General features: G+C 43.1%; 1 protein-coding gene across 3 annotated transcripts in view; it reads left to right on the top strand.

Annotated features, from left to right (window-relative positions):
* Nucleotides 1–25,584, top strand: part of LOC147879574 (UDP-N-acetylglucosamine transporter UGNT1-like) — an 85,150-nt gene that overhangs the window by 42,259 nt on the left and 17,307 nt on the right. For all 3 annotated transcript variants that reach the window (XM_087371984.1, XM_087371983.1, XM_087371985.1), the window contains 5 exons: nt 4,846–4,922; nt 5,484–5,639; nt 5,732–5,865; nt 18,170–18,300; nt 18,424–18,468. In XM_087371984.1, coding sequence (XP_087228110.1) covers nt 4,846–4,922; nt 5,484–5,639; nt 5,732–5,865; nt 18,170–18,300; nt 18,424–18,468 — 543 coding nt within the window. The remainder of the gene's footprint in view (nt 1–4,845; nt 4,923–5,483; nt 5,640–5,731; nt 5,866–18,169; nt 18,301–18,423; nt 18,469–25,584) is intronic.

Here is a 25,584-nt window from a genome sequence, read left to right as displayed (position 1 = left end):
GGACTGCAATTCATTGTGCATGGCATGCATCCAATGCGCATTATCCTTTTTCTCAATGGACTGCAATTCATTGTGCATGGCATGCATCCAATGCACATTATCCTTTGCTTTTTCAAAAGATTCAGGTTCTTCTTCATCAAGAAGAGTACCTGCATAAGCTGTCTCAACTGAAAGAGCTCCCCCTGCGTGTCTTATTGCACTATGAGTCCTGCTAGGCAATGGGGCCTCAAGCCTACTCTCCCTGAGAGTCTTTAGCAACCAATTCGGGACTGTTTTGGCTGCGTGTATCTCTTGAATCTCCTGCCTGACAAATTCATCCACACCATGTGGAGGTACAAAATCAGTTGGTGGCTGAATCGGGGCATGTGGATGAGGAGGAGGTTGCTCTAAATTTTGATTTTCAGCATGAGTCTCAGGTGGGGAACCAAATGCTATAGGAAGCATCCCCTCAAAAACATCATCTGAAGAAGCTGGAATAGTAAACTCAGCATGTGTATGTGCTGAATTCTTTGAAAATATAACATCTCTACTCACAAAAATCTTGCGAGAAGTAGGATTGTAGAGACGATAGCCTTTGCTTTGTGCACTGTATCCAACAAAAATGCATTTAAGCGCCTTATTTGACAACTTATGTCGAAACTCCACAGGCACGTGGACATATGCAACACAACCAAAAACCCTGAAGTGATCCACTGAAGGCTTTCTTCCATGCGATGCCTCATAGGGAGTGATTGTCTTCAAAGCCTTTGTGGGTGCCCGATTTAAAACATAGTTTACACACATGAGGCCACCTGTGAGGCAACTTTTTACTGGTAAGCATGCATCTATCCATCTCCATAAGAGTGCGATTCTTGCGCTCAGCTTTGCCATTTTGCTGAGGTGTAAGCCTCACTCTAAGCTGATGCGTGATGCCTTTCTCTTTCAAAAATGCCTCAAATTCATGAGACATATACTCCCCCCCTTCTATCTGTGTGAAGTGTCTGTACCTTGAGTCTTGTCTCATTCTCAACCATAGCCACAAAGTGTTTGAAATGCATAAACACTTCTGATTTTGCCTTAGACCATAGATCCAAGTGTAATTGGTGAACTCATCTATGAATGTAACATAATAGAGATAACCAACATAAAGGCGGTGTCCTTATGGGACCGTAGACATCACTGTGTATGAGCTGTAATTTTCTTGTAGCTCTCATTGCACCATCCTTCTTAAAAGGAAATCTATGCATCTTGCCAAGGATGCAACCCTCACATGCATGAGGAGGAGGTGATTCCAAAGGAGGGAATACATCAACCATAGCATGCTTCTGCAGTGTCATTAAGCTGCCATAGCTCATGTGCCCATACCTGGCATGCCATAACTCTACATTCTGCATCACAGCAATGGGAGTGCTCACTGAAAGTGCAAGATCGGATCTTTTTTCATATATATCAAGCTGAAAAAGACCCCGATATAAAGTGCCAAACAACATCAAAGCATAGTCATTCTCTTTGTCTCTGACTGCACACTTAGCATCATCAAATACAACCTGAAATCCTCCTCTATTGAGAGAGGACACTGAAAGTAAATTCTTCTTTATACCTGGCATATAGAGAATATCTGAAATTCTGAAATCTGTGCCATCAGTGGATGTGAGGATAATGTCCCCCACTCCACACATTGAATAAGAAGAATTATTTGCACAAGTCACCTTCTTTTTAGTAGGTGGAGGATGCAGACATGCAAAAAGGCTCTTCTTAGAAGTGATGTGCTTAGAAGCACCACTATCAAAATACCAAGTATTCAGTGTCTCATTGACACTGAGAGAGCATGCATCCTTTTAAGGATCATAACTGCAAGTCAAGAAAGCATAAGGATCATCCTCAATAGTGGCTGTAGTATCTGAACTACCCAGTGAAAAATCTGAAATGCAAGACAAAAACGCATAGTGCTCTTCCACAACGTTCGCTGTAACATCTCTCCCATCATGTGCATGAGGAGTTGATGCATCTGACACAGCCATACCTGAATCCCTTTTCTTTTCTTTAGCTATGGGCTTCTTGCACTCACCAATATAATGACCTGGCTTCTTGCAGTAGTGACAAATGCCCTTCTTTCTAGGCTTATCTGCATCACCCTTAGCCTTATAAGAGGGCTGTCCTGAATCAGCTTTATGCTGGCGGGCTGATTGGCATGTTGCTTTTGCTGCCCTTTTCCCTTGGGCTTAAAGTTAGAAAGCATGGCATGCTCGCCATCCCTTGTTGCCATATTTCTTCGTGTGTGCTCTTCCCGCAACGGTGGTCCTACCAACTCCTGAAAAGAGAGAGGATTGCTGTCCCCCCTCAATGACAAATTCAACGAGGTGTGGAAACTAAGATAAGACTCAAGAAGAGAATTCAGAGTGGTGGTAATCATCTCTGAATCTGGAATAACTTCATCAATATTCAGCAAATGCTCCCTCAAATTTTGAAGCTTTGTGAGGTGAGTATTCATGGAATCTCCCTCATCCATATGCGTATGAGAAAGCTCTCTCTTCAGGAAGGAAACTCTGCCATCATTTCTTGCTGCAAACATACTCTCTAATATCTCCCAAGCTGCCTTTGAGGTCTTGCATGATCGAATGTGAGGAATAATGAATCTCTTGACAGAAAGAGAAATCATTGATAGAGCTTGTGCATCCTTAGAATCCCATCTTTTCTGCTATGCTGTGGGAGCCACTGGAGCAGCAATTACTTGTGCTGCATTTTGACCTCTACCCCTGCCTGAGTGACAAGTGTAGCCACAGAATCTGGCCTTGCTTCATCTCCATCGACATAATCCCAAAGATGTCTGCCAACCAAGATGTTACGAACCATAAAACTCCACAAGGAGTAGTTGGTGCCATCCAACTTATCCTCGTGTGTGAGGACTCCAAACACCTCATTGGGGTTGTTCTGAGCCATTTTTGCCAGATAAACTAAAAAACACAGCAAACTGAACAAGCAAAATCCCTTCCTAGGATGCAAAATGCACAACCAAAATCTGCCAAAAAATCTTCCCACAGTGACAAATACTGTCACAGCCTATCAAAGGCTTGAAATGCACCTCAATGCTCTGCAAATGCCCAAGAATCTGCATAGAAAATCCGCAAAAAGTGGCAAAAGTCTGCAAATTGACTCACACTGAGTCCAAAACTGCTTGCAAACCTCCCAAATGGCCTTTCAACTGCCAAATTGCATCCAACTGCCAAAAGCCCCAAATTTTTGCAAGAAATTGCACTTGAAAGGGACAAATGAACTAAAAGCCCCAAATTTTGCAATTATCTGCAAAAACTACAAAAGCCCCAAATTTTGCCTACAAGATTGCAAGCAGAACCAAAAAGCCCCAAATTTTTGGAGCAGGTTCTGCAACCTGACTGCAATGCCTGCAACAAAACAATATGCTCCTAACTTCCGCCCTTTATTCTCAGGAAAAAGCTCCCAGAATGCAAGCCAAACAATGGCTATCTGCAAGAATGCCCGTCAAAGAACACCTGCAGAGAAAAGAACCTACATAGGCGGCCTTTTTCCACAACTCGTGCAAATGCATGGAGATGAGTATGGACTCCTACAAATGTATGGAATTCGTACAGTGTACGGATGCTTGTACGGGAAACAATACGGTTGATCTGACAGGAGTGTACGGAGTACGGCGCGTTGACAGCAGGTGTACGGAACCCGTTGTACGGAAGCGGTTCACACGTGTGACGCTGATGCACTACAGACGGCGGCGGGAATGAATGTTGCAGGCGCACTGACTGTACGGTCGTACTGAATGTAGCAGTACGGGCTCTACGGCGACACATAGTTGTACGGATGGCGGCGCAGACTGGTACGGGTAGACAGTACGGAATCCGTACAGTCGTACGGATAGGAGGTCTCGAGCTGGAGCTGAAGTACGGGAGCTGGAGGCAGTTGTGAAGCAGGAGCAAGAGCAGGGATAACCCGCTCTGATACCAAATGTAAACAAAATGAGAGCAAGAGTGAGCAAGAGAGTGAGCTGAACATAAGTTTGCTGAATAGTGGACTAAAATGAAGTGAGTACAAAAGAGAAGTAAGGGGTTTTGTCTAAGTGACAAAACCCTATCTTATTCACTAACCGTAGTTAGGGATTAGACTGTGGTTAGGGGGAAAAACCACAATGAGGGAAAAGTGCCCCTAACCCACTTATTACATTACATTGGCCACTGCCTAGAATATGATAATAATTCTAACAAAAGGGTGTGTTCTATTGATTTGGAGGTGTCCCATGAACCTTGCATCGAGGGGTACACGATCAGGTGTGTCCCAAAGTGGAGGATTTGTCCCTTCAGGAAAGACTGTGCCTCTTGGGTGAAGTGTGCATCCCTTCATGATGTGAAGGGGTGTAGTGTCTAGTCTACATTGCAATTAGGCATTACAGCCTTACAGTGAGTTGAGATTTACACATCTATATTGGGCCTTTAAAGCACAATTTCCATTCTATGACTTGTTTTGCTTTTGATAACACCGGGGAACATAAAAATTGTGCCAAAATTGTTATTCCATGCTAGATTGCATAGCATTGCTGGCTTAATAAGCTTTCCTGGGGTCTGAACAGTGTAAACAGGACATCCCATTGAAAAATGCATCAATATTTTGTGTTAACCTCATGGGCTTAAATCTATTAAGAGCTAGTCTTCCAGCCATGCATTTTATGTTGCAGCTGTGCACATCAGAGTATTGAAAGATGTCGGGTAATTAGAAGTAGCAGTTTGTGACGATGCTAGTGCTTCATTTACAATACCTTAGGGTATGCATAGAGTGAAACTCAAAGTGCTGTTGGACTGATCTGATCGTTTGCTATGATTGACTTAAAATGTTGGATTGCAGTACTATTGGTGATGTTTAACAAAGCAGCGCTTTCGACATATGACTTTCCATGTGCAAATATTATCACTTTGCTTCAGGTACTGCTAATTTTGGTCTTTTTAATGTACCCCTGGTTTGCTTATTAGTAATCTGATAGTAAAATTTGAAGCTTGTGAGGGAGACAGAAACTGTTGGCGATAGATTCAATTACTTTTAAGTACATAGATGTGTTAAACATACTGATAAAGTTAAGGGTTTCAAAATTAAACCTGTACGTGGGAATTTAGTAGATGTTCTATGTGCAAGATTTTGTTAATGTACGTGGTGACCAATGACAATTTTTGCCAAGTTCAGCAAAAACAATTTGTATGCAAAACACATGGGAGGATTAGCCCAGCCCTGTCTCCTGGAAAAATATTCTATAAGTTTTATCAATACAAAAGTAGCCCTTGATTCTGAAGGGTTTCAAGGACCTTTTTGATGGTTATAGAACTCAAACACTAGAAGTTTTGTTTGGTATCAGAATGTGAATGCCTGCAGTCACAGTATGTGCTTTAGATTAGAGAATATGGGTCAGCAGATATCTTGAAAAACTAATAACTGCTAACATCATGGTAATCTGATTTTTGTCATCATTGTTGCTTCTTTTATGTGTCCAGATGGTCTGCTCAATTGTTTTCCTGTACGCATTGAGATCCTGGAACGTGATCAACTTTGGAAATGATCTAAATACAGAACTTTCTTTGAAAGGACTTGTACCATACTGGACTGTTATAAAAACGTCTCCTCTCTCATTTGCCTATCTATTTTATATGGTATGATATTTACTAGAAATGATGATTTTATTTGGGGTTGTTAACTTGTGGTTAATAACTGTAATGACTATCATACAGCTCATATATTTCAGGTTGTTGGTATGGCCTCAATCAGAGGTGTGAATGTCCCAATGTATACCACCTTGAGGAGGACGACAGTCTTTTTCACAATGCTTATAGAGTACATGCTTGTAGGACACAAATATTCAAGATACATTGTTACCAGGTACAGTTGTATTTTGTTTGTCTCCTTCCTTGTGCATCGGTTCCTTGCACAAAAGAACTGGCAGCGGCTGTACTTGCATGTACATCCAGAAAGAATTTGGGTTTTGGGGGGAGAAAGATTGGGAGGGGGGGACTCAAATCCTTTCCAGATTTTATTAGGAAATACAGCAGAGTCATCACAGGGAGTAACTATATACTATCTTGGAAAAGCATCTTGAATGGTTCTGAATGTGCCACAAAAAACCCCCTGGTATCATTCTTGTGCTGCTGATGTTTTGTAATATTAGAAAGTTATATCTTCTGCCTATCAGAGGATGATGTGCTTGATTTGGGGGCAAGATAATGAGGGCTCTAGGAAGGCCTCAGGGAATCATCCATGATTTTGCAAGGCTGTACTTTCTATAGTCTCACTTATCCTCTAGTTGTATAGTCTACCACACTAGCTGTCGTTGGCACTTGCTTCGGGGTTACGTAAGGTATTGACCTGGGAACTTGAGAGCAGCTGACCTGTTTTTCTTGAGTACCCTAGTGGGTGTTGAGTTGGCACAATACAGAAGATTCTTTGTTTTGGAAGAAATGAATGAGTAAAGTATGATGTATCAACTGCACTCCAAGACGGACGGGAAATATCATCGACCAAAATAATGTGGGGGAAATTTCTGTTCACCGAACAATATTCAAAGGCATACTTCTTTTCATAGAATGTTTGTTGGCTGGTGCAACAAAAAAATTGGAATCGTGTAATACTAAAAAATTGTTTGCTCAGGTACAGATGGGTATTCCCAGCCTTGCCTCCCCTAACCACAAGGTCACATTCATATAAGTTGTGCCTGTAGGATTGTAAGTAACATTTAGAGAAGTTTTCCAATTACAGTGCAGATACCACGTATTACAAATAAGTATATCTTTCAGTAGCACAGATGAGTTTATTGTTTCACCACGCATACCAAATAAGTTTATTGTTTCAGTGAGCACAAATTTAAAGAAAGCTAGGATGCTGTGGGGTATCCTTGCATTGAGAACCCTTTGGCATCTCGAGCTTACCTTCGTTTCTCGTCCGATCATTGTTCTCTCTCTCCTTTCCATCCCTCCTCTCCCTCCCTCCCTCTTTCTCTATTCCCCTGCCCCCTCTTGAAGGTGATCATACATACCTATTCTTTAGCTTATCCATCCCACTCCTAGCACCGAGCACACCCCACCTCACACCAATTTTCAGGAGATTCACTTTGGCTACACACTAGCTGCCGCCTATGCCGCCTGCCTCTCTATTATGCTTGAGGCTCTCAATGATATCCCCGTACTAGAGGATAGAGCCATCTTTATCACTCGTTCTCCACATGATGCGACCATGCAGTCCTTTCCTCACACACTGGATCCACCGGCCCACCACTCGTTCGATTGGTCCCCTACGATAGCTGGACAATATGAGTGTAAGGCCCTGCTTCGTCAGCTCAGACTTGAGACCAAGCATCAACTTCCGACTGAGGCAGAGACCAAACGAGAGTATCATGGTCTGGTCTGTTGGAAGAAGAGAGACTGCATCCATCAAAATGAGGAAGAACTACTTAGCATCCTATTTAGTAACTCCAAGGATTTATGGCGGAAGTTTCTCAAGTGGAGGTCGACATCCCCTCTCACTGACCCAATCATTTGACACACTTGCACACACACCCTTTATGACATCCCCCATCAGCCTACACTAGACCTTCACATCTACCTTGCTCCACCTCTTGCTCACTCTTCGCCAAGGTGATATCAAACACGCAACTCTCATTCTACAATGGTCGAGACAAAGATCATGAGGGGCTATGTAACTGAGCATATTGCACATGGGATTAGTACCATAGCCCCGATCTTGGCAAAGCTATTCAACAAAGTGGTTTGCAGGGGTTCCCCACACTTGGACCCTTAACACCATTCACCCAATCCACAAGGTAGGGGATCCCATGAGTCCGAAAAACTACAGGACCATCATGATCGGGCTTGATTTATGCATCAACACTTGACACCCATGTTAGCCGGTTTGTGGAGTGTGAGGGATCTAGAGCTATGGGACATGTCGACTTTCGAGCAGATCATGCTACAGTGGACCATGCCTTTAAACTAAGAGCTGCCATTGAGGAGGCCCGAGCACAGAAGCACCTAGTTTATTATATAGGTCAGCCCACAGCCAAGTACTTCTCAGAGGAGAAAGGGGAGAGAGGTAGTGAGCCCATTTAGACCTTAGAGGAATTCTTGTTGATGAGGATCTATGTCGATCAGCCATAGGGATCTCATTGGTCAAGTGGATTACTTGGTTGTAGATGATGTCATAATGACGGCACTTTCGAATGGATCTTCAGAACATGGTGCTTGTTGGCAGGGGCTAGACTGTCCTTGGATTTTGAGGGGAGCAACGGGATGTACCTGATGTTTGTGCTAGGATGCTCGAGAAAACAAATGTGGTCTGATCCAAGATGGTGGTACGATGCTTGGTTGGTGCCTCTTGGACTGTACCTATGTTCCCGATGGCTTACCTTGGTGGAGCTGGACTTGAAGGAACAAAAGCTACGGGTTCGAAGACCAAAGATTGAGGTTGACTTGTTTTTGAGAGCTTCTCTAGGGAAGCTGATGGTAGAGCATATGCATCAACGAGTGGATGTGGCCCATAATGAGTCGGTGAGAGGAGGTGTTGGGATTATAGGGATCACGTCCCCACCTATGAATACTATTTTTTACATTTCTCATTTACTCTTAATTTTGTCTAAAGTCGCTACAAACTCTCTTCTTTCCTTTGTTCTTTCGCTTGTTCTTTAGAAAAAAATTATTTCTAAGATTGGATATGTTCTAGTCTTATGAATGTATATATCACCTCCCCACCTATGAGCCCTCAAATGAGGAGGACATGGGGGATGTTTATTGGCAATCATGTGTGGGACAAGAGAGAGGCCAATGTGGGCAGATCTGAAGGCTGCCACATGGATAGATCTGAGTGTGCAGTAGCCTGCCATATAGGCAGTAAGTGGAGCTGCTGCAGTAGGTCCTCCAGAGGGCAACAAAACTGTATGGAAGTAGTATGGCTGCATGACAGCATATGCTGGGCTGTTCAGAGGCCATCAGTATGCTCATATTGGCTGCGTCCATAGTAGTAGGGGGTCCTTGTATAGGGCTCAAGCCTCGCTGATCTGGCCAGCCCATTCTAAGGTACACCCGACTAGACCTGTGACTGCCGCCAAGTATGCAGCTCCCTGCTGCCTGGAGTGCCACATGGCAGACTCCGACTTTCCTGACTGACTGTCCTACTAATGCAATTGTAGACTGTAATCTACTGACCTATGTGGCCTTGTGGCAGCCTGCCTTCTCTTGTACAGTCATACTGTATTGTTGGTCCAACCGCCTGCTGCACATGCTGCATCCATGTACCTGCTCCAGCCATGTGCACCTGCTGCTGCCGACCAATCACCAAGATAAGTCTATGCCTTGTGTATGTGCTGCATCCAGAGCAGCAGGAAGGACAGAAAGCAGGTCACCTTGTGGGCTGTACCCAGAGCAGCAGGGAGGTCAAGGAGGAGGTGTGCAGTGCCTCACCATTGGTTGCTTTGCAGAGCAGCAAGGAGGTCTGCTGGTGTGGCATCTAAGCAGCCCAGTGAAGCTCCCTAGGAGTGCGCAGGCTGACAGATGATTGGAGGTGCTAGGAGGAAATAGTAGACAGCTATGAAGGTGTCAGGGATCGACATCTAGGCAGTACCGCTGCTACATGGTGGCACATGGAGCATGCTTTTGTATCAGTTTTGTCCATCATTGGAGAAATCTATAATACATGTTTTTGCTGTTCAACTCCAGGTCTGTGTCTGTATCTATCTCTATCTACATTTGTGTGCACAACAGTAACGAGCAAGATTTGATTTTAACATTGTGATGTATATTTTTATACATTCTTCCACTGCAGGAGTGTTGGATACAGCAAAGAACCTACGTCTCTATTTCCTAACACATGTAATAATAAATAAATGAGAAAGAAAATAATGTTGAAACCTTTGCAAAAGACCAAAAAGGCATATGAGATCAAGAACTGAAATATATCATGATCGGGATTTCTTGTGTATGGGGACCTAGGGGATGTAGGACACCTCTATGTATGCAGAACCAACCAAGAAGCTGTCGGTATACCTATGAGATGGGCTGCACATGATGTACTCCTCATGTAGCTGGACACTGTGCATGATCTGTCATGATTAGTCCACAATGCATACAAGAATGGATGGTCCCATTGAGATCCTTGGTGTCCTTGTAACGTGTTTGAGATCTCTCATTGTTGCCCTTTACTCCACTGTGGGTAGGCTTGTGAGGATACCTGATGTTGTGATGTGGCAAGCACGTAGTTTCTAGGGGAACTTGGGAGCATTGTTCTGATCAAGATGACTATTGGGAATGCCTAGGGAACGCCTGGCATACAGAATGTATAGGAAACGTTTAGTGAACACCTAGGGAACATTCCCTGGACCGTTCCACAGTGACTAGTCAGCTTTGCAGGAGCCAAAGAGTTCTCCTTTCCTATGTCCAACTCGATGCTAATTGCTTGAGTTTTGAGGGCCTTTTTTTAGTTTCCTTGTTTTTGTATGCCATTTGCAATCCATCATCATTATTATATCTATCTACTCTAGGTTTCTTCACCCTCAACTCCTTGACCATTGGTGATGTGGCATTCCCTTTCCCATTTTCATCCTTTTGGAGTTCCGTTCTCATTTTGGGCGGGTTTGGTGTTTCGAAGAACACTCCCATTCCCGTTCCGGATAAGTTTGGGCAAGCATAGTGCTCAGATGGGGTGCATGCTTGATGATCTTGTAGATGTCCTCCTACTGCATGGTGTTTGTGGAGAGTGGGCTTAGGGTCCCATGTTCTACGATGGCCATCAATGTGGGTTCTTCTTGATGATGAAGAACTCTATGATTCTTTGCTGTCTAGTGCTCTTGATCTATGATGACTAGTGCATGAGTGTCCTCCTATGTTTCGTGACCTTTCATACAAAAAGTGCAGCACATCATGGGTCCGGGTAGTCAATGACTCAGCTCATGTCCTAGAACTCCTACTCGAAGCAGTGGTACCTACCATATATCTCATAATATTTGAGGCGTCTCATTAGAATGTGTACTGCTGTCTCCACTTCTTGCATATCATACTAGATGAGGGATGCTGATCCCTTTTTCCCGAGGGTGTCTAAATAGGACACCAACTGATCAAGATAAGGTTTGAAGAAGATGGGAGATAAGGGAAATCCTTGCTTCATCCCAATCATGCAACTCACCTCCTCTGGCATCCCTTGTGTAGTGGGGGCTAAAACAACTACCCTCTCGTATAAGGCCATGATTGTCCATATGACATCATTTGCAATATCTAGTGTACCAAAGAAGTGGATGTCCATTAAAACAGGTAGGTTTGTTATAGTGGCCTTGCTTGTATATCTATATATGTCCTACAGATCTTGTTGGGTCTCCAACGGACATAATAATAATACTATGAGATCTGAGGTTTGTACCACTGTGTCTTTCAGGAGGGGCATGGTTTTATGCTTGTCTCATGGCATATTCACCTCCATGACCAGTTTGCATTGGCTTCTATCGGATGGAGATGCCACAACACAAAGAGACCCTGTTGTGTCAGATCAAACAGTAGGAGGGGATGGTGGCACGGGAGGCAGAGATGGATTGAGCTCAGCGACACGCCACTGATTTCTATGCATTTGAGTTTGCCCCTTGACATATAGGAGTAGAGGAGATGGGATCGTTGATATGAGGGCAGCATGGGTCAGTGGGATCAGATGATGAGGACAGAGGCAGCTAGAGATACAGGGACCACACATGATCGGAGGTGGACTAGAGCATGCACAATGGGATGTTCAGCCCATCACAACTCTACTTGGAGAGGACCGCCCGAGTAGAGGCATCTCTCGATGTGGCCCATTAGATACAGAGATCACAGAAATGATGTCCCCTGCCACAACGAGAGACACCCCACAGGCATAGACTCACGACATCTTCGCAGCTCACAGGGAGCCACCATGGCACTTGGCTATGTGTTTTGACTCTGAGATTTGAGTATGGGTTTTGAGTTTAGTTTAGTTTAGGATTGTACTCGCAAAGGGCCTTAGCGAGGCCTTTGCCTCAGCCCATAGTGGCTTGTATGAGTTACCCTTGGATTATACTTTGTCTCATAGGCCCGCAAGGGCTCCCGAGAAGACGGTAATACATACATCTATCTATTTGTCTGTCTGTTTGTTTGTTTGTCTGTCTCTCTCTCTCTACACACACACACAAACACACACACGTGCGGGCGCGCACACACTTTTTTTGTGGGAAGAAATCTTTTATTGCTGTAAAATAATTACATTCATAGTTACTTCGAAAGTGGAGTAACTACTACTCAACTGAAAATCTCAGTATAAGCTGTATATACATCCTGATCAATCAAACGAGTCTGAACGCAATCATAGAATGATTGCTGCAGAGATCGTTTGAAAAAAACAAAAGATGAAAATAGGGGATCACCAAAGACTCTATGATTTTTGTCGATCCATAGAGTCCACAGTGCCTAGTAGCGTACCCATACAAAAAATAAGTCAAAACCCTGTCTAGCTGGATGAAAACCAAACAACCAGAAAAACCTGCCAAAAGTAACAGTAGGAAATCTCGCTTGAACCCTGTGTCGAATGAGAGCGATGAAATCACAAGTGTGTGGACAGTGCCAAAAGATGTGAAGCACAGATTCAACATAGTGTAGGCATCTGTGGCAAACAGCCGGAGCAATATGTCTATGTGCGAGTAATTGGCCAGATGGAAAAATGCCAAGCAGGACTTGCCAAAGGAAAAGCTGTTGTCGAAGAGGGACTTTATAATGCCAAAGGATACGCAGTCGCTTTCTCCACCACTTTAGTGGGCGATCCATATGCCAAACAGTATTTGCTCTATTAGAAATCCAAGGTGGAAATAATAACACTTTATACAGAGATGACACTGTGATATGTGAGAGCTTCAAAGGACGGGCTGAAGAGGAAGAAGAATGTAAAATCCAATCCTCAAGCCTATTCTGAAGTTCCAAATGAGGTACCGGCAAGAACGGTTGAAGCATTGCTGAAATCCGATGCCATAAAGGATGATAATGAGCTCCCAAACCGTATTTGCTAGCAGCCATAGAAAAGGATAAAAGAGTGCCATCATCGTGAAGTACATCCACCACAGAAGAAATGCCTTTGAAAGACAGAAAATAAGAACGTCTGGGTTCTTGGATGGCCAAAGAAGGGTGGAATACTTTAGACCAATAAATATTCTCAGCCCTCAAAGAATTTCCCGACAAAGAATCCTGGCCATTCCATTCCAAGTGGGATAAAATATGTTTCCCAAGAAGCAGACGAGAGACAAAAGGGCAACCTCTGATCTTGCCTTGGATAGAGCCAAATAGGAAATCCCACTGAGTAGGCTGCCAATGCCCAAAAGCAGAAGTATGAATATGTAATAAAAGAGAGCGGATCATGAAAGCCCAAGGCTGATCTCCTTGCATAAACTGCAACATCATTTTCCCTCTGTGAGCAAGTAGATGCATTTGAATATTGAGAATGTTTAGACCTCCTTGCATCTTTGGAGAACAGAGACGATGCATAGAGAGTAATATGAGACTTTTCTTGCCATTTTTTGAACACTATAAAATTTCCATGATAGCAGACATAAAGGAAACCAGATCTGCCTTAGTGAACATGATGAGAGGCAGATAAAATTGTATGTATGCTATCAAAATGGATTGTGTTATTCGCAAACGAATATGTAATGGCCAAGTTGCAAGCTTCCAATATTCAAGTTTTGCCCTCAACTTTGTGAGCACCCAATCAGTTTGTTGAGAACGGGTGAGTCCCCAACCTAGAGGATAGCCAAGATGTCGAATCAGTTGAGAAGTGGGAACAATTTCCGCAGGCCACAAAAGACTATGCCATTCATGAGCATGCAATGGCAGCAATTTTGATTTCTGAAAATTGACCCGAAGACCAGCAGCCAATCCTTATGTAGAAAGAGCCTGCATAATCATGGACAGATCACCCCGAGTATTTTTTGGGGTAAAGAAAGATTCATCAGCATATGCTTGAGCGATCATGCTACGGCTGCCAGGAATCTCCAAGCCGTGCAACTGGTCAGTGTCCAAAAGGTGGTCCAGATATTGAAGCATTGGATGAGTGGCTATGGCAAAAAGTAAAGCACTTAGGGGACATCCTTGCCGAACAGAACAACCAAGAGTCTGGGTTGTAGAAATATCCCCTGAAAGTATGCAGGCAGCTTTACTGTCTTGATATAGCCAAGTGATAACTTGCTGCATTTTTGTGTCAAATCCCAATGCCTGCATGGTCGATGAAATAAAATCCCACTTAACAGTATCAAAGGCTTTGGCAATATCAACTTGCAATAGCAAAACATCCTGCTGCATGTATTTGGCATATTCAATTCCAACATAGGCATTAGCAATGTTATCTGTGATATGCCTACGCGGAACAAAACCATATTGCGCAGGATGCAACCCATCATGTAAAAATCCTTTTAGCCGATCGACAATCATTTTGGTAGTAACTTTGTAAATGACTGGCATAAGGGTGATAGGTCTCCAGTCAGCCAAAGATTCACAATTTGCTTTTTTGGAAGGAGTTTAACAAGACCTCTCTTCCATGTGTCTGGCATTTTTTGATTTTGCCAAGCAGCGTTCACCATATGCAGCAATGTATGCGTCAATCCACATTTTGCATGTAACATCACCATTTTGTTGCGGAGCTACACTATACCATCGATCTAGACGTGCCTGATAAGAAGAAAGGGCATTATGTTGGAAGGTGTATCCGGGTGACAAAGGCTGCAATTCCTTCCAAAGATCAACCAAATCAAGATGCATCAGTAATTGAGACCATGCATGCCTTTCAGGGGTTAACATATGAGTATGTATGGATGTATTGTCACCCTGTTGTGGAGCATTATTGAAATCCCCACATATAAAGGCATGATATCTCCATGGATATTGTTGCATGGCATTCCAAATTGCAGTTCTTTCTCGAGAGGATTGGGTGCATAGACAGAAGTAAATTCAAACACCTCTCCTTGAATGATGCATTGAAGAATAAGCCATCTGCCTTTATTGTCATTTAAAGCAATAACTGGCTGAAGCTCATGTTTGATCAGAAAGACTACCCCTGAGAAAGAGTGCTCCCCAGCATAGAAAATATCATAGCCACAGTAGTGACTTGTCTTTCCTGCATAGAAATGTTGGCTGTGTTCTTGTAATGCCACTATGTCAGGCTGAAATCTATTGATATACAGCCACACAGATTTCCATTTCCTACTGTCACACATCCCCTGGACATTAAGTGTAAAACATTTGATACGAGTAGTCATATTTACAGATATTTATAGTAAAATAACAGCTATGTACAACAGCAAACTTCATGATGTCAGCCCTGCATTTCTATCTCAGGGTCAAGGCCTCTTCCCTGAGAAGAAATATCCACCTGAGGAGTAGACAGCAAAGCAGCAACCTCTTCTTCAGGGAAGAGTGTTCTGCTAGCTGTCACTGCAGCCCATGTGATCCCAATTCCTGTATTGACCTCTGGGGAGTTTCCACTAGAAGATGCACCATTCCAAGTGCGAGGGGGTGGAAGTCTTCGAGCAGAAATAACTTTTCTTGGACTTTGCCATCCATCAATTGGAGGTGTTGGTCCTTTTGTTGAGGGTTGAATAGCAGGAGGTGAATGTGAAGAAACATTCCCATTTGAAACCACTAGAGCTTTGCCTTTATCCTGAGTTCCAAAAAACTGTCTACTACCTTTGTTTTTATTTCTAATAGAGGTAGGAGCATCCTTAGTAGGCATTTGAGCAGGCAAAGTAGCAGGAGGCATTTTATGCTGATTCATTGGACACTGTGAAGCCATGTGTCCAAATTTTTTGCAGTCAAAGCAAGCCCTTGCAAATAATCCCCATTTCAATTTGTAAAAAGCACTTCCCATGTCGACATTGTTCACCGTGTCTGAATAAGAGTCTGGTGTGGGATTATCAATATCCCAGAGAATGCAAAATCGATTCGAGTTGCCATTAGGCCGTGGTGGGCAAACCACTTTGCCTAAAGTCGCTGCAATTTTAGGCAAGAGTGAAGCCATGCATTGTGGGAAGTCTACAACTTCAACCCAGACCGGACATCGGTGTCAGATCAAAGCCTGAAAATCCCTTGTGGGAGACCATGGCAATACGTGCACCATTTGCTGCCCAAAAAAGAGGGGCGAATGTTCCAAAAGCATTTGCCTGTGAATCTCATCTACCATAATGACCTCAAAAAAACCCTTGGCTGCATAGTGTACCTTGCAAACAAACGAGCCAGCCAGTGTACGAGTCAACCAGTTGCCTACCTCTGCAGCAGGTGGCATCCGGCATGGGAAAAATAAAATGACTGCATTTTTGGCATATTCTCTAACTGGATCCACAATTTCATGCACTTCAACTATGAGGCCAACCGATGGAACCGAGTCTTTCCACTCTTTCCATGTGTCTGCAAAGCCTTCATGCATGACATCATAGACTAGTTGTGCCTCAACAGAACATGTACCGGGTCATGCTGATCCTCAGCTTGCTTTTGCTTCTTGCAATGAACTGAACGATCCTTTTGAAAAGTTTTTTCATAGGAATATTCAGCCATATCTTTGGAAGAAGGTGGAACCCAGAAAGGAGGTACTTGTAAAGTGATAGTAGAGAAAAAAACAGTCCCAAAAAAAGCCCACAAAAAGCCCACAGAGAAGAGAAAAAGAGTGTATTTGTAAGGAGAAAAAGGGGAAAGAGAGATGTAGAGGTCGAGAAAAGATAAAAAGCAGTTTTTTAGAGGAAAAGAAGAGAAAAAACAGTAAAAATTCCCAGATGAACTATATTTCAGAGAAAGAGGGAAGATTTTGGCGATGGAAAAGGTGCACTGGACTCAGAGACCCAAGAGGAGAGAAACGGGAGCAAAGAGCCTTCAAAATCAGTGTATAGATGTAGTCCGCAAGCAAATCCCTGTATAAAATCGATCCAGGAGCCGGAGATGAACTGGCAGCAGCAACCTGTAGCAGGTGAAACAGTCCGTACATGCTTCAGATTTCACTTTCTTCAAAGAATCCATGGATGTAAATAGTCATGCACTTTTGACTCGGCCCACGCACCCACACACTCACACGTGCATGCACCTGTGCGTGTGTGACATTGTGTGTGTAGTACACATCTAGGCAATTATGCAAGTACGTTCTTCCTTGTGCACATGTACATATGTATGCTCGCACGTGCTCATGTTTAGAGATACACACACAGAGACACACACATTCATATGTAGAAATGTACAAGATAACAATAGATATAATAGTGTAGATATAGATATATAAGTATGCATGCACATTTTCGTAGGGTATTCCAGGGGTTTCATGTTCTTATTACGAAATATTTTAAACGATATATTTGTAGGAAATAGAAACTTGAAAGTAATGCTCTCTTTTTTTTGGGTGTGCACAAAATGTCAAATTCTTCAGAAGCCATTTGTGTGGGATTTCTTTAGGTCTACAAGCTTGTTATTGCTTGAAATGATTAATTTTGAATAGCTATATAGACACCTATCAAACTTTGTTGATTTGTATTCAGCTGTTTGACATTGCCATGTTTAGAGTTGTAGTCAAGCCTGCAAGACTTTCACAACGATCTGTATAGCAACTTCTCTGATAAATTCGTTTTTTAGTACAAACCATTGCAAAACAACCATAAAGGCTCAGCAAATGCCTCAACCTTCTTAATAATTAAGAAGTTTTGGGACATGCCTTGATGTAATTATTTCTATGACGATCTCCTAATCTTTGGAGGATAAGTTCTATAAGGGCTTTATGAGCTGTATCAAGGACTCTTATATTTCACCTGCTAGCTGTCTAGTGTTAACTTCTAATATAAAAACTTAATGATGGTTTTGGTTTTGTATTTTTTAAGGGAGACATCAAATAGGTCATACGTTTATTGCCTTAAAGATTTTAACTCCTTAATGACAATAGAAGCTTTCCTTGAGTTTGAAGGCTTGCGTTATGTTCCAATGACCGAAGTGACAAAAAAGTGAGATGTACAAGACAGGTCTTTAAGTGATTTTGCAGAGTCTAGGAATGATTGTTGCGACTTAAATTTTGGCACATCATGATATAGACATCAATACAATTTTATGTCTACTTTGCAAGCTTATTCTTGCATGGCATATTTTAAACTCTAATGTCCTTTATCTCTGCAATTTGCATAATGGCATTTTATGAACAGTGTAGGAATCATAGTCTTCGGAGCATTTGTAGCGGGTGCGCGAGACTTATCCTTCAATTTGGAAGGTTATTTGATAGTTATTCTATCAAATGTGACAACAGCTATATATCTTACCACAATCTCTTATTTTGGTAAGAAGATATGACTGTAATTCGTTATATATATATATATCAAAAGGGTTTTCTTTGTTATTGCTATATTGCCTTTTAGGAGGATAAAGGCTGATATAAGTCACAAATTTGAAATGGTTGCAGGCAAGACAAGTGGTCTTAACAGTTTTGGTCTCATGTGGTGCAATGGTATGTCTAAAACCTGGACAATAGACATGATATAATAAAGGAAGCTCATATGTTGTTTTTGCTTGGAAGAGAACGGTGGACATGAAATGATTTGGTAGTGTTTGTAGGCTTAAATTTTAGGGAAACATGGGTCAAAGCCCACTTTGTATCCCAATTATTGATCTTTGCAATTTTAGAAATCAAGCTAAGTTGAAGAGGTGAGTGGGATAGAAGAGGTGCATCATGGCAAGGAGTGAACACCTGAGATATAGAAATGAGTGTTCTATTGATTGTGAGAGAGGTGACTCTCTCTTATAGAAATGGGGGGAGAGTGGCCTAGATCATAGGCACCTTCCCTACATTAGTGGCAATCAGCCCCTACATCATAGGAACTAGCTAAATCAAAGGAACCTCCCATGTGGGGGCCTTTGTACTTACATCATCACTTATGTCATAGTCTAGACACCTCATAGCACTAGGTGTGCTTCTACCACACACACACACAACCATATGATTGCTAGTGGATGCACACATGCACCTAGCAAGCCCTTGATCACACATATCTCAACATACCCCCCCTCAAGGGTTTGCCTCATGCTATGTCAAGGATACATCTAGTCACATAGTTTCTCATGCCATCTCATGGTGGTCAAGGATAAATCTATGCCTAGGATCTCATGCTAGCAAAGGTGCCCAATGGTCAAGGTTTACAAAAATGGGATAGACCAGACCCATATCACGTGGCCTACATCATATGGTGACAAGAGTGTGATTTACAAAAGACAAAACACGTAACATTCTTTTTGGAGCATATTCCAGGCAGAGAACCTCGAAATTGACCAAGTGATGATTACATTTATTTTAAAGAAGTTGGACCTTAAAAGACCCAATCTTCTACCACAAAGTTTGTTTGTGCATTTGTTGAAGTACTTTTCTCAATCAGATTTGCCTTGGCATTCTTTGTAAATGCTTGATCATCTTCAAGCTTTCTAGTGTCCAAAAGTGATGTCTCTTGTTGAAGAGACTCACAAGCAATATGAGTATCATTCTTCATCTTGAAAACTTTGAGGAAGCCTTGAATGTTGATCTTAACATCCATATACATCTTGTCATTTGCCAATGAAGTTGCAATGAAATTAAAATGTGAAGAGAGTAGATCTCCCTTTTTCATTGGTAGCACCAGGAATATCTCATCAGCAAGAATGTTGTACTTGAGAAGCAGAAAACATTTCCAAAAGGAAACATACTTCGAAACATAGTCATCAACATTTGCATCCATTTGTTCACCACTATGAGTGATCATAAACTTCATGATTGTAGAGGAGGATTCCATAAAGTTTGTCTCACCATATGCATACCATACTTGCTCATCTCCATATACGTTGGCATGTCTTCACCATGTTATGCTCACACCTTGTCCTACGCACTTCAATTTGCGCTTGTTGTTGATGAAGGTCGTCATGAGATTTTTCTTGACTCTTGCCTCAAAAACATCATGATTTCTACCTCCCCTCAATGAGAATTGTCCAAACACCATCCTCAACTAAGAGATAAGTGAGTAAATCTGAAATTCTATTGTCACTTTAGCATCCTCAAAACAGATTATCACTTGCTTCACCCATCAAACATTAAAAAACTGTCAAAATGCCTTGCAGAGTACTAGCTCAACTTGGAGGGCAGAATTCACACAGCTGGAGAAGAGTTTGAAAGGGCTTTCTATGCAAAAGTAAAGCTTGAGTACCAAAGTAAGTCCATCACATAGCTTAGGCGAAATTATGCGCTATTCTGTCTGGGAGAAGTGCGCCTTCTTCGACTGGTCTTTGTGTGAGTTCTCCTCGTTCCAGCATGTATTGGTCCTCAGATTTGGACACAAGGTAGCTTGTGGTGTCGCCCAACTTGTGCTCAAAGGAATTTTTGAAATGAATGACCACAGAGGTGAAAGTACGCGATATACCGGTGAACTGTTTTCTTGTCGGCACAGGCAATGGAGGCACCATTTCGCGACAAGCTTCGAGATGGAGGCGCCCTACAGAGATTGTTCTACAGCAGAAAGGGCTTGGGGAAGGGTGAAACGATGAGGGAGAACAAGCTCTCACAAATTTGGGGAAGAAATGGTGAAGATGGTAGAAGTGAGGAAGAAAATGGTGAGGTGGCAGTCTATGGGGTCTAGAAGCTCGAGGACAGTCAAATGGAAGGTGATGACGAAGATGAAATCTTGGGTTCTAGGTGACTCTAGTAGCTAGGTAGGATCAACACGCTCTGATCCCAAATGAAGAGGTGAGTGGGATAGAAGAGGTGCATCGTGGCAAGGAGTGAGAACACATGAGATATAGAAATGAGTGTTCTATTGATTGTGAGAGAGGTGACTCTCTCTTATAGAAATTGGGAGAGGGTGGCCTAGATCACAGGCACCTTCCCTACATCAGTGGCAATCAGCCCCTACATCATAGGAAATGGCTAAATCAAAGGAACCTCCCATGTGGGGGCCTTTGTACTTACATCATCACTTATGTCATAGTCTAGACACCTCATAGCACTAGGTGTGCTTCTACCACACACACACACAGCCATATGACTGCTAGTGGACACATGCACCTAGCAAGCCCTTGATCACACATATCCCAACATACCCCCCCTGAAGGGTTTGCCTCACGCTATGTCAAGGATACATCTAGAAACGTAGTTTCTCATGCCATCTCATGGTGGTCAAGCATAAATCTATGGCTAGGATCTCATGCTAGGAAAGGTGCCCAATGGTCAAGGTTTACAAAAATGGGATAGACCAGACATATATCACATGGCCTACATCATATGGTGACTAGAGGTGATTTACAAAAGACAAAACACGTAACATTCTTTTTTGAGTATATTCCAGGCAGAGAACCTCCAAATTGACCAAGTGATGATTACATTTATTTTAAAGATGTTGGACCTTAAAGGACCCAATCTTCTACCACAAAGTTTGTTTGTGCATTTGTTGAATTACTTTCCTCAATCAGATTTGCCTTGGCATTCTTTGTAAATGCTTGATCATCTTCGAGCTTTCTAGTGTCCAAAAGTGATGTCTCTTGTTGAAGAGACTCACAAGCAATATGAGTCTCATTCTTCATCTTGAAAACTTTGTGGAAGCTTTCAATGTTGATCTTGACATCAATATACATCATGTCATTTGCCAATGAAGTTGGCATGAAATTAAAATGTGAAGAGAGTAGATCTCCCTTTTTCACTGGTAGCACCAGGAATATCTCATCAGCAAGAATATTGTACTTGAGAAGCAGAAAACATTTCCAAAAGGAAACATACTTAGAAACATAGTCGTCAACATTTGCATCCATTTGTTCACCACTATGAGTGATCATAAACTTCATGATTGTAGAGGAGGATTTCATAAAGTTAGTCTCACTATATGCATACCCTACTTGCTTATCTCCATATATGTTGGCATGTCTCCACCATGTTATGCTCACACCTTGTCCTGAGCACTTCAATTTGTGCTTGTTGTTGATGAAGGTCTTCATGAGATTTTTCTTGACTCTTGCCTCAAAAACATCATGATTTCTACCTCCCCTCAATGAGAATTGTCCAAACACCATCATCAACTAAGAGAGAAGTGAGTAAATCTGGAATTGTATTGTCACTTTAGCATCCTCAAAACAGATTATCACTTGCTTCACCCATCAAACATAAAAAAACTGTCAAAATGCCTTGCAGAGTACTAGCTCAACTTGGAGGGCAGAATTCACACAGCTGGAGAAGAGTTTGAAAGCGTTTTTTGTGCAAAAGTAAAGCTTGAGTACCCAAATAAGTCCATCACATAGCTTAGGCGAAATTATGCGCTATTCTGTCTGGGTGAAGTGCGCCTTCTTCGATTAGTCTTTGTGTGAGTTCTCCTCCTTCCAGCACGCATTGGTCCTCAGATTTGGACACAAGGTAGCTTGTGGTGTTGCCCAACTTGTGCTCAAAGGAATTTTGAAATGAATGACCACAGAGGCGGAATTACGCGATACATTGGCGGACTGTTTTCTTGTCGGCACAGGCGATGGAGGCACAATTTCGCGACAAGCTTCAAGCTGGAGGTACCCTATAGAGATTGTTCTACAGCAGAAATTGCTTGGGTAATGGTGAAACGACGAGGGAGAACAAGCTCTCACAAATTTGGGGAAGAAATGGTGAAGACGGTAGAAGTGAGGAAGAAGATGGTGAGGTGGCAGTCTATGGGGTCTAGAAGCTCAAGGAGGGTCCAATGGAAGGTGATGACGAAGATGAAATCTTGGGTTCTAGGTGACTCTAGGAGCTAGGTAGGATCAACACGCTTTGATCCCAAATGAAGAGATGAGTGGGATAGAAGAGGTGCATCATGGCAAGGAGTGAGAACACATAAGATATAGAAATGAGTGTTCTATTGATTGTGAGAGAGGTGACTCTCTCTTATAGAAATGGGGAGAGAGTGGCCTAGATCATAGGCACCTTTCCTACATCAGTGGCAATCAGTCCCTACATAATAGGAAGTGGCTAAATTAAAGGAACCTCCCATGTGGGGGCCTTTGTACTTACATCATCACTTATGTCATAGTCTAGACACCTCATAGCACTAGGTGTGCTTCTACCACACACACACACAACCATATGACTGCTAGTGGATGCACACATGCACCTAGCAAGCCCTTGATCACACATATCCCAACATACCCCCCCTCAAGGGTTTGCCTCATGCTATGTCAAGGATACATCTAGTCACATAGTTTCTCATGCCATCTCATGGTGGTCAAGGATGAATCTATTGCTAGGATCTCATGCTAGCAAAGGTGCCCAAGGGTCAACGTTTACAAAAATGGGATAGACCAGACACATATCACATGGCCTACATCATATGGTGACGAGAGTGTGATTTACAAAAGACAAAACACATGACATTCTTTTTGGAGTATATTCCAAGCAGAGAACGTCAAAATTGACCAAGTCATGATTACATTTATTTTAAAGATGTTGGACCTTAAAAGACCCAATCTTCTACCACAAAGTTTGTTTGTGCATTTGTTGAAGTACTTTCCTTAATCAGATTTGCCTTGGCATTCTTCGTCCCTGGATCTCGTAGTAGGCTAGGCAAGTGCAAAGAAAGTGTTTCTCTGTGTCAACCACTCCCAGTGTGCATAGCGTGCAGGTCTGCTGTTCTCTAGGTATATGGGCTACTCTCCCTGTCTCAATCCTCAACTGATGGGATGAAACCCGCATCTGCCCAATGGCATCCTTAGCGCATGTGAGACTCTTCTGTCCTCGAGATATAGGGGTCTGACGATGAATCCATCCTCTGAGACATTCAGAAAATTGTCATGGTAGAATTGTGTCTTGGTGGGGAGCTCCTGATCTCCCCCCCAAGCTCGAGACGTATGGAGCTGGAGAAGATCTAACCGTATGATACGGTTAATCTCATCTTGCGGGATCGTCGACTCAGGGGGTGCATCCAAACTATACTGAAAGGGGGGGATCCTGTCCATCTGAATCCCGTGTCTGGGAAACCATGTGGATATACGTGCATACCATGTGTCGGCCCCACTCTCCGCTAGTCGTTTGGATGACTCCAGAGCCAGCCTCGATAGTCTCCAATGGGGTAAGTCCCAGACTCTATGGATGAAAGTCACTGTCTGAAAGATGGCATCAATCTGTAGTGGTGTCATGGCGAACTCTGCCTGTATTATCTCATGCGGGACTGAGGGCTTGCTCCGAATCATCCTAGATCCCATGGTCACCTGTAACCGCTCAAATGTCTTCCACATTGCTATCGGTAGATCACATCCCTAGAAAGGTGCTGCATACATGGCAGTCGGTCGCACTAGCGTATCGAAAAGCCAGCACTTCGTCGGTGGATCCTGGAAATGTGCCTGGAAACACTGCCTCTCCAATTGGGCCAGAGCATCCCGTCCCCGTGTGAGTTGTGCCTGGGTTGCATGTGTCATAGTGAAAAGGGGTCCTGTGAAGACTACTCCCAAATATGTGTATGACTGCACTATCTCCATTGGCTCGGTTCCATAAGTGAAATTGAGTCGTCGGATTACTGCGTATGAGGTGTTGAAGACCATAACCTTGGTCTTCCCAAGGTTGACTGTCAGGTCTCTCTCTCTACATAACACCTCTAGGGCCTCCAAGTGTCTCTGCAGCCCCTCCGCTGAGGATAGGATGAGATGAGGACTATGTCATTAGCGTATAGCAATATCTGTATCATGAGATCGGCCAGTGGTGATCCTTCACCCCCTAGGCGGTCTATGAAAGAGGTGATCTCATCAATGTACAGTCCGAAGAGAGTCGGTGAGAGGGGACATCCCTGCTTCACTCCAGTCGTACTCTCGACAGCCCCCTGGGTCAGACCATAATGTGCCATTACAATTCCATACTGCTATTTTCAATCCGGTATGTGCACACATCCTATGAGCTTGACACCGTCACAATTCTTCCTCTTCCTTCTCTTCCTTCTCTTCTTTATCCTCCTTATCTCCTCTTTCTCGAATAATCACCCTACCATCCCTGTATACAGCCCATTTCCCTGCTTCCCTTGCTGCCATTACTTTTATCATACCTTCCCTGTGATGTTGTTGTTGTAAGAGCGTGAGGTCGTCATCCAGGTAGATCCTTGTTCCCTTCAAAGTTGCCCTCGTGCTCATGAGGGTCTTCCTGTCCATGGCTGTCCGGAATTTCAGCACTAGTGGCTTTGAGGGTGCCTCAGGTTTACCCACCCTCCAGGCTGTCTCACAAGTGAGATTGACTCCCATTTTTGGTGAACAGTATTTTGGCATCTCCCATCGGAGTGTCTCCCATCGGAAGCCCCCTCACTAAGACATTTAATGCTTTGCTGGTCCTCCTTTTTTCCTCCTCAAGTACTTCGGAGATAAATTCTTTTTTGGGGGCTGTTGTGCCCTTTTTGACCACATCCTTCCATTCCAACATCTTAGCTTCCCCTTTGCTGATTTGTTGTTTAAGCTCAGCATGTGTGCCTTGCATTGTTTCCTGCATGGTGGCAATGTCCTTCCTGAGAGTGGCATTTTCTGTTTTCAGCTCCTCCATTGCTTTGCAATTTCCTTCCGGGGGTGCTTTCATGTCCTTTATTTGCTGCAATTCAATCTCCAAAGCATGTACCCTGTCTTG

Source organism: Dipteris shenzhenensis, chromosome 33 (genome assembly GCF_047967505.1).
Source record: "Dipteris shenzhenensis isolate YYH24624 ecotype China chromosome 33, Dip_SZ_1.0, whole genome shotgun sequence".
Taxonomy (NCBI): Eukaryota; Viridiplantae; Streptophyta; class Polypodiopsida; order Gleicheniales; family Dipteridaceae; genus Dipteris; species Dipteris shenzhenensis.
This window is presented reverse-complemented; position numbering and strand designations above follow the sequence as displayed.